The sequence below is a fragment of the Corvus brachyrhynchos genome, unplaced genomic scaffold, assembly GCF_000691975.1.
Source record: "Corvus brachyrhynchos isolate BGI_N302 unplaced genomic scaffold, ASM69197v1 scaffold283, whole genome shotgun sequence".
Taxonomy (NCBI): domain Eukaryota; kingdom Metazoa; phylum Chordata; class Aves; order Passeriformes; family Corvidae; genus Corvus; species Corvus brachyrhynchos.
This window is the reverse complement of record NW_008237409.1, coordinates 2,864,829-2,874,154: the sequence shown is the minus strand read 5'-3', so window position 1 is coordinate 2,874,154 and position 9,326 is coordinate 2,864,829. Positions and strand designations below refer to the sequence as shown.

The 9,326-nt window shown below is 40.1% G+C and overlaps 1 protein-coding gene across 1 annotated transcript in view; it reads right to left on the bottom strand.

The window, feature by feature from the left end:
* TRIM37 (tripartite motif containing 37) overlaps positions 1-8,494 on the bottom strand; it is a 19,964-nt gene extending 11,470 nt beyond the window's left edge. The window contains exons 1-10 of the mRNA XM_017730977.1: positions 8,345-8,494; positions 6,989-7,029; positions 6,281-6,397; positions 5,915-6,002; positions 4,959-5,081; positions 3,694-3,817; positions 2,904-2,971; positions 2,308-2,432; positions 1,565-1,615; positions 1,220-1,301 (exon numbers count right to left, since the gene is read on the bottom strand). Coding sequence (XP_017586466.1) covers positions 1,220-1,301; positions 1,565-1,615; positions 2,308-2,432; positions 2,904-2,971; positions 3,694-3,817; positions 4,959-5,081; positions 5,915-6,002; positions 6,281-6,397; positions 6,989-7,029; positions 8,345-8,479 — 954 coding nt within the window. The 5' untranslated portion in view covers positions 8,480-8,494. The remainder of the gene's footprint in view (positions 1-1,219; positions 1,302-1,564; positions 1,616-2,307; positions 2,433-2,903; positions 2,972-3,693; positions 3,818-4,958; positions 5,082-5,914; positions 6,003-6,280; positions 6,398-6,988; positions 7,030-8,344) is intronic.
* Between the last annotated feature and the right edge of the window lie 832 nt (positions 8,495-9,326).

The window sequence follows — 9,326 nt, the reverse complement described above, 5'->3', positions numbered from 1 at the left end:
GTACAGTTGTGATTTTTAGACTTCAGTGGCCTCCTACTGTAACATGAATCAACAAGAAGCACATACACAGTGCAGTGCTGGTATCTCAGATATAAATCTCAAGACAAAGCTTTAATTACTCTAATAGCACTTTAGGTATTTGATTAAGTGGAAGTCTGAATAGACAAACACTTAATGTACCAGAAAAATATTATTTCAGGTTAAACATTAGTTCTGAAATATTTTACATACAGTCACATTTCAAAGCTACTTATTTTTTGAGAAAAGAGCAATTTGTTCAGAAAAAAATCCCATGCAACATGAAAAGTTAGGGCAGTTAACTAAGCAACAATATTAGAGTCACCAGAAGTCAAGAAAAAATACAGCAAAACCTCCATTACACTCACCTGAATCAAGGATGAAGAATGGCTCAACTTGAATCCTCCAGCTTGAAGAAACATTTCAACTTACCATTGAAAAAATAAATTTTAATGCCTTCTGACAGCACAGCCCATGGAGCTAATCCTGAATTTACAGTACTCTGCAAACTTCCACACAGTTCCACCTCTGCACTGCAATAATACAATTCTGGGCATCCATGGGCTTCACTTACAGAGTCAATTCTCCAAGGATGCCACAAAAATCACTAAGACAGAGCTGGTGCTCCACCACCAAACTCCTCCTTCTCCACACAGCTGCAGGAGCAGCACTGACCAGAGCAGGGAATGTGGAAAGATCCCAGCTTGGGGGTCAACATTCCAACATGGACAAAGCTTCAGAAACTGGAATATTCGGCCCACTGAAGGGACATAGCAAAATACACATTTTAATGTCCAGTTTGAGAATTGAATGCAAAGTCAACAACTAATACTTGGTCCTCCTCCCACCTTCCCCAGTAAGTATTACTCAAACATAGAGTAAGTTACTCTGTACCTCAGTTCTGTAAGGAACATCTGCAAAAAACACTGAGGCATTAAAATATCTATTAAGGTTCCTATGCCATATTAGTAGGACCCATCTTTAATTGCTTTTAAATTAACCAGACAAACTATACTGAGAATGTTCTCACTGGAGATCTGGAGGCAGAGAGGGAATTCCCCAGTGGTTGGTGATCAATTCTTAAAATGTTCTTTTCCTACAGCTTTTCATATACAGCATGAGACAAACTGATGATTCCTCACTGGAAAGCCTGGGAATGAACTGGGATGGAATAAAAACTGCAGTTGAAGACAAAACTCACCGGGTAAACTTTTAATCTCCAGCACAGTCCTGACACCTGCAGGGGAGGGCTGTACACGGGATCCGCTCGCTGGCGCAGGGTACTGGTGAGAGAGGAGGAAAAATATTTGGTACTGGGACAAAGCAAACCCCTCATGGAGCCATGAGCTGCACAGGCAATTGTCCTTCTCATGGAAAATAATTGTTCACCTGGTAAACAAGAGATTGTTAATGGAATTTCTGTAGTTTAGTCCACATCTCACAGTTTTCTGTGGAGATTATTCTGTGTTTTAAATAACATTTCTCATGTAGAGAAGGAACAGAAGGATGTTCCCAATATTCACAGTAATTTAAGATACATTCTTACCTGAAGTTTTCCAAGACAAATGTAGTTGAGTCATAGGCTGGAACCAATTCACTGTGGGGGAAAAGAATAAACACATTACACTTGAATAACATGGCATTAAAAATCCCAACTTTCACAATCTGTAGAAGAATTTTAGATGATTTAGGTCACCAGAGCCACTGCAATTCACCAGGACTACACTGGGTTATTGCAGTGTAATTCCATTTATAAGCCTCCTTAGGAGGAGATACCTTGGTGCCACTAGAAAATGAACATTCAGATTTAAACCAAGACACAGCCAAACCAATTTTTGCTGAGGAATTCTTGAGACTTCTCTGACTTTCCATTTTTTGAAGACATTTTTTCAGCACAGGCTCCCTCAGAACCCAGCACCAGCAGCATTCTCCTGATGCAGAATTGTGCTATGAAGTGGTTTTGGCTGTATATTCTGAATTAAGGTGACCTGCAGAGGCATCTCATGAGAGCCTGGCAATTATATACTGAATGACCCAATAATAAGAGAAAAAAGGACAAATCAGTAAACTAAGTGTAAAAGAGAAAAAAAAAAAAAACTTGTGAGCTGGAACCCACTGTCCTGACTCCCCAACAGGGACTACAGACACAAAATGAGCCCTGCTGGGACAGAAAAGCCTACTTGCAGCACAGGTTACTACCAGGAGTAAGCTAAGAGGAAAACTCTCCTCTCAAGTACTTTAAATATGTTTTTAAACACTGAACAAACAGAACAGAAATGCAACACTCACCTTGTGAAGTCTGGGGGGACAGGAGTGGTGACAAACGAGGCCATGGGCTTCCGATGGACCTGCTGGAACATCATCAGGATCTCTGAGCTTTTGGATATCAGCTCACTCTTGCTGCAGGACCGTAACTATACAGGGAAAAAAGGAAGGAAAAAAATCCTTAGCTGAGCAAAAATCAGAGGTTTTATCCACTTTTCTTTTTAAACAACTAAATTGCACGTTTGTCACAGCTTCAGAAAGTTTCCCCACGACACAACGTAAAAGGGAGCTTGGAGGTTTTGGGTTTTGGTTATTTTGTTTTCCAGAATTCCACAATGAAAGTTACAACAACTAGTGTGTATTTCCCTTAGGTTAAACTAATTTATATACAACTGGGTAGTTTTGTACGATATTGCCACTAATCCCTGTACTAGTTTTTCAAGCAATACAACACCTTTTGAGTGTTTCTAGAAGACGTACTTGTTTTTAAGAAGAAATCGTGCAACCTAAGGTCACTTCAGTGAAGAGATATCCTCCAGAAATCTCCATCAATTAATAGTTTTAAAATGAAAAAGAAATCAAGAAAAGCCAACTGAGGAGGGATCTCTTTTCATAATCACCTGATGTTCTACTTCTTGAAGCAGGGTTTCTAGAAGTTCAGTTTCTTGAGTAAGTGATGTTTTTTGACCTGTTTAAAGAAAAGACATGGTAAAAACCCCCAAAACCACATACTATTTCTTAAGAAAGTGTACTTTTCATTTTCTTTTTTCCCTCACATGGAAGCTGCCCCAGAACATACTAAGGTAAAGGATTTCTAAATATACCAAGGTTGATTGAGAAAGCATTTGAAAAGCAAGTCTACGTTCTTAATTAGAGCTGTAGTGAAGAACTCATTTGAGGTTAAGTCAGTAACGAAACCCTCTGTGTCCCAGAAACAGCAGGATTGTTGTTTTGGGGTGCTTTTTTGGACACAAAAAAAAGCAGTTTTGACTCTTATCCAGACAAGCCTCACTCATATTAAAATTACACTAAAAGGAGCATTTATCACAAAGATGTAATTTTCAAACTTTTCTAATTAGAAAGATCCACTTCTTGACCAACATAAATGATGAAGTAAAAGCACTTTAGTTGAAAGGTGCTAAACATCCTCCAGCTAGATGGGAATGTTTTCCAAGATATTATATAGGAGTTTTTAATAGAATATAATCAGGTTATGTCAAATTTAGAACTTATCACAGTAACTACCTCATTAACCAAAAGCTTTGCTGCAGGTGGAAGTTTTCTACCAGCAGTGAGCTTGCTCAACACCAGGCAGCGTGGAAGGAGTCACGCTCCCAGGAAATCAGTTTCTCAGCGGATTTATACATTGTTAACAAATTTCTCCTCCTCCTCACAGAGGCCAATACCCACCCATCAAAGTGATGAGCTTGTTCTTGAGCTGGGTGTCCAGGCGGGCGATCATCATCTCCACGGCGTTGCGGATCTCCCGCACGCGCTCGTCCTTGGCGCTGCGCACGGCCTCCACGTTCCGCTCCTGAACGCGGCAGGAAAAACATGGACAAAAGCCTTCACACATCTGCATCTTCCACTCATTCACACCTTGACTCCACTCTCTCAGATCCCAGAAATGCTTATGTCTCCCTAAATCCCCCATGAGGAAAAATAGGAGCTTTGGTTTTGAGCGTTGCTCCTGGAGCAGCCAGGATTTCACCGGGTCCCTCAGCGTGCCCAAAGGTTAATTGGGAAGCTGAGCAACATTGTCTCATCACACAGGGATTTGTCATATGGGGATTCTTTAGTATCAGACCTGTAAATGCAGCTGCCAGTTTCTCTTCTGCAACTTGTGCAGCACAGAAAAATTATTTTTGTGGTAACGAGAATGATGTGATAAAAACAGAAAAGCTCTTTGTGGTAACAATAATGGATAAAACCAGCATCTATCTCCCTGGCAGGGGAAGGCCACAAACTCTCAGCATTTTATAAACACAAGTGGCCCATGTGGTGATAAAGTCACATCTGAGCTGGAGCAGAGCAAAACTATCAGTGCATGTGGCAAACAACCACCTGAACAACAGGCAAAAATCATACAGAAACTCAATCAAAAAATTTCTGATTTTATCTGCACAAAGACTACACATCATAAATGTAACACAAAAGTAATCCTTCCTGGGAACCAAGAAACTGCATCAAATTGCTGGAATTCCCACTGAAACTGCCCAAGCTGAATGTGCCAATATTTGTATCTGACACGTTCACAGGGAAGAAAAAGGAGATACACGAACAAATCTCCAACTGGTGAGCTGCTCATCCTGCAGACTCAAATGCATTTACAGATTATTATCCTAGGAAAAGGAAAACAAGCTGCTAGAATAAAGCACTTTTATTCTTATTTAGCCTGACAGAATGTACTTTAAGTGTTGACAAAAACACATCTTTCAAAGTACTGTGCAACTCCAGCTTTTAAACAGCACTCACCAAAAGAAAAATTGTATTACCTAACTCTAAACCAGAGCTGAGAATATTTTGATCTTTTCACATTGTATAAGAAGAGTCAAATGAAAAAGCAAAAAGATCTCACTGTGGAATAATCCCATCACCTTCTAACAGGTACTACTTCCACTTCCCACTTTACAGTTATCCTTTGCCACTGGAATACTACAGGAAAACTTCCTTACCACTTCCTGCACCAAACTGATCAATTCCATGAGTCTTCTCCTAAGCTTTGCCACTTCTTCATTTACTTTTGTGACGTGCTGCTCGTAGATTTCTGCCAGTGGTTTAAAAGTGTGTCCTCCATGCTGTTCAAAGAGAAAAAGGGGGAGGAGGAGGAGGTGGTGAATAACAGAGCATCTCTTTTCCACTTTATTCCACTCCTATTAAATTCCTGAAAGAGAAGGGAAGAAAGCCTATGAGTGTATCACTCGTTCTGGAAAGGTTCCAAAGCAGATTGTATGTAGGAAGTCAGTCTTTCGCTTCCCTTTGTAAGAAGTCATGAATTTGGCTCTCATTCCATCAAAACTTCCTGTCAGGAGTTATTTGGAGTCTCAAGAGTCCTCCAAAAATAAACTGCTTCATTCACTGTACAGTCCTTTACCAAATCAAATATTGATAGAAGGTTTATTTTTATCATTATTATTAAAACACCCTTCCCAAACAAAGGCAGCACACTGTTAACCACTGACATTCCAGACAGCAACAGCTGTTTCTCCTTGAAATACCCAGCTGGATGGATAAACTCTGAGGAACTGTGCTACAGCTTTGGAGATTAGAGGCCAGGACAGTTAAATAACAAGTGTTATCTGTGTTTTTTGAGCAAGGCTTCTTCCTTTGCCCACAAAACTCTCTCCATCACACAGAATTTGTCCAAGACATCATGAAGGTTATAACAAGGAAGGCAATTCTGACCTGCTTTTGGCAAAAATTCAATTTCCTTCTCTAACTACAAACAAAAAGTATTGTGTTTCACAAGCAATGTCATTAAGTAATAAATACACATAAAACTGCAGGATTTGCATGGCAATCCAACAGCTGTAACAGCAGTTTCACAGCATTTCTAGTTCTTCAAAACCACTGTCAGACACAAAGCCTGAAGTCTCTCACACCATGTGCATTCCAGCAAGTCTCCTCTTACCATTCCTCCCCAAAGTGCACACTGGTGGCAGATACACTTCTTGCAGGTCCAGCAGAAAACACTGAGCTTCTCATGATGATTTTCACACCTTAAACCAAAAAATACACATATCACCAACAGAAAACAGCAATGAATTTTCTACAAACTCAATTTAATATTTTCACTTGTTTTGCTACACAATCCTGCAAGTAAAGCACAAAACATCTTTTGCAAGAACAGTTACATTCAGTAAAAACCTTCTGTAAGATTAATGTTGCTTTTAGTATTCTCTCAAGAAGCACTTCACAGATACAGAGAGTACATTACTAAAATTGGCTCCTAGAACGCAAGCCACAAAACACTTCATGCAAAGAACACTCCATTTACTTGTCCTTTTCATTCTCTTCATGCTTTGTGAGGCTGCAGAGCTGAAGTGTGTCCAGCTGCTGTGTGACCTCCTCTGCCCAGCGACAGTTGACAAGCTCTCGGAGCTGCAGGGGGGCTCTGCAAGAAGGATGGCATAGTTAGAGCAGGAATTTGGCTCCAGGAGCCAAAGGAGAAGCACTGAAGTGAATTCAGTTCAATTCTACACTACTAGAAGAGACACAGGCAAAAAAAAAAAGCAGAAATTGTAATAGTTATTCCAAGGGAAAAAAAGTCAATTAGCTCATTTGAGGACTGGGGAGAGGTAGGATACAGGATAGCTGCATGAGCACATCACACAAATTACAGGCATAAAAAATGGACACTTTCACACTGAAAACTGAAGCTTCTGGGCTCTGACTTTTGTAAGAAGAATATAAAGAGGAATTCCCTCTAGTTACTCTTATTACACCAGCTACGTACACAGCAGTGTTATGTGGGAAGAACAAAGATCCTGCTTAGCTTGTCACAAAACTAGAACACATTTTACAATAAGTATTATACCAGGGCCAATTTTTATAGAAACAGCAGGCAGGTCTCAAAAAAAAAAAAAAAAAAAAAAAAAAAAAAAAAAAAGAAATCAAGCTTAAAAATATAGTGCAACCTGCACTGAAAAAGAGATTGATCATAACAGGACAATCCACTCAATTCCTGATATTAAAAATACCTTACCTGCAATGAGGGCACTGAGCTCTTTGTTCAGTCAGCCAACGCTGTGATGAAAAAAGGAAAAACCTTTTTAAACAGAGTGGAATGAAAGAACTGCAGGCAAACATGTTCCATCATTAATTAGGAGTTACTTATTTTTATTATAGCTTTCCTATATTTTTTTCCTTTTTTCAACAAATTTTCAATTTAACTGTTCAACCACTTAGTCACAGAAGAAGCTGCTACTTGTGTCTTAGTAACAAGCAACCACTTGGCTTCAGATGTCAGAGATGCTTCAGTTAAAATTATACAGAGAATTTTGAGGTACCAAATATTGCATTAGAAACCACCCACCTGGCAGATTCCCAGAGTCTTAGACTAAAGAGTGTGTTTCAATAAAGGAAAGAAAAAGACACCACAAGTATCTTTTTCAGAGTCTAATTAGTCTTCAAGATAATTTATTTCTTCCTCTTGGGTTATTTATAGACAAATTAAATACCTGAAGTTCAGTGATCAAATCCACAAGGAGCCTGGGAATGTTTCTCTTCCAGAAAGCTCCAGGGACAAACAGCTGAGCAAAGAACTTCACCTGCCCACTACAGCTCACAAGTGTAAAAGCTCAGCAGTTGATGGGTTTATATTTGTCAGCTCTCTACTACATTTAAAGAGTCTCATGAATAATCTCTCACCACCCAGCAACAATATGTCATCTACAATCCTTAACATGCACAACAAATCCTTCACCTACAGCTCTTGTCAGAGCTTCCAGAGCGAAGGATGAACGTCTGTTCCAATTTCTGGAAATACTACTGGAGGTCTGGAAACCTCAGCTGAACCTTTTGCTGCTACAGCAACACAAAACAGCATCTGGATTTGGAACTGGAGCGTGATACACTGGGAACCACGGCCTCAACAAAGGAATGAGGACTGAGATGCTGCCTCAGACTCCCCTGAGAAAGATTTAGCCCCAGCTGATCACACCACACCAGCCTGACAAGCATTATAAAACACCTCCAGGATACAGGAGGTGATGCTATGACCTTACCAGGTGCAAAGTCAGCATCTGATTTCTGTCCCAACTTTTGTCTTCCATGCAGGCATCGCCAACTCTCAGGAGGTGCTAAAGAAGGGATCATTGTGTGTCTCTTCCTTAAAGCAATTATTCCAGATGGTGCCTATAATTAGCACCACTGAAGGCAATGCACAGCCTGCCTACTTCTTCCTCAGGGGTGTTATAAAAGGTTTTGAAAGGAAAACTAAAGGAGGAAATAAAAAAAAAAAAAAAAAAGGAATCCTTGGAACTCCAGGAAAAGAATGTCTTCATAAGCTCAGTTTTCAGTTCGAACATTTGAAAGAATAAACCAAACCAAGCAAACTCACACGGATACAGCTGAAACAGCAGAGCTTGGAGCAGTGAGGGCACAGGCGGGCATCCCGCAGCTTCTCCATACAAATAAAACATCGGAACACCTCGGCAATGCTCTGCAAAGGGGGATTATCACTATTGTTAAACATGCTTCAAACACACCAGGGCTGCATTTGTTTTCCAGGCACAGTGCCAGGTTTCAGTTCCGTTCCAAACAGCGCATCTCCGAGGGAGACATAACGTGGACATAACAACTCTCCCCCTCAGCTTCTCCTACACTGCACCAGCTCCCAGCACCCATTTTAAAACACTATTCTCCTTCTTCAAGGAACAGCTTCTATTTGTCTTATCTCTTTTGGAGCAGTCCTTCCTGTAGCCAAGATATTCCTGCTTGTGATCGAGCGGTTGCCAGAAGAAACGGTGTTGTACCTGCAGACAGTGGACTGGCACTAAACTATTTCTGAATTGTGGTAAGTGCATGTACGTGTTACAAACAAGAGGGCTTGAATTGAATTGGGTATTTTTTTTATTTTTAAAAGACTTATTTTTTTTTAAGGTCTACCATTAGCACCAGCTCTATAATTTCTACACTCTCTTCTACCCCATTTAATCAATCCTGGGTGATAAAAACATTTCTCAAACAAGAAAGGTATTTTGAAAGCAATGTTTGCTTTCCATATTGATAGATAGTTAACTGATAAAGAAGTTTTACCTTCTGTATCATACAGGAGCTATAACCCTTCTGGTTTTAACTATGGAACTTCATAAGGTCCTTCAGAGGTGCTAATTTTTCTCCCCACATCATTGAGATTGTGAATCAGCACAAAAGCACGACATCTTTAATTTTAAAGATACCACAGTATCTCCCATATATTAATGTCTTCTTTAACAGTTGCGAGCCATTGAAACGCACCATATGCGTTTACAGGAGGCGATCACAGCCGGTCTTTTACATTCTTCCCCAGCCTGGCTGTGACACAGCCCCCAGCAGGTGTT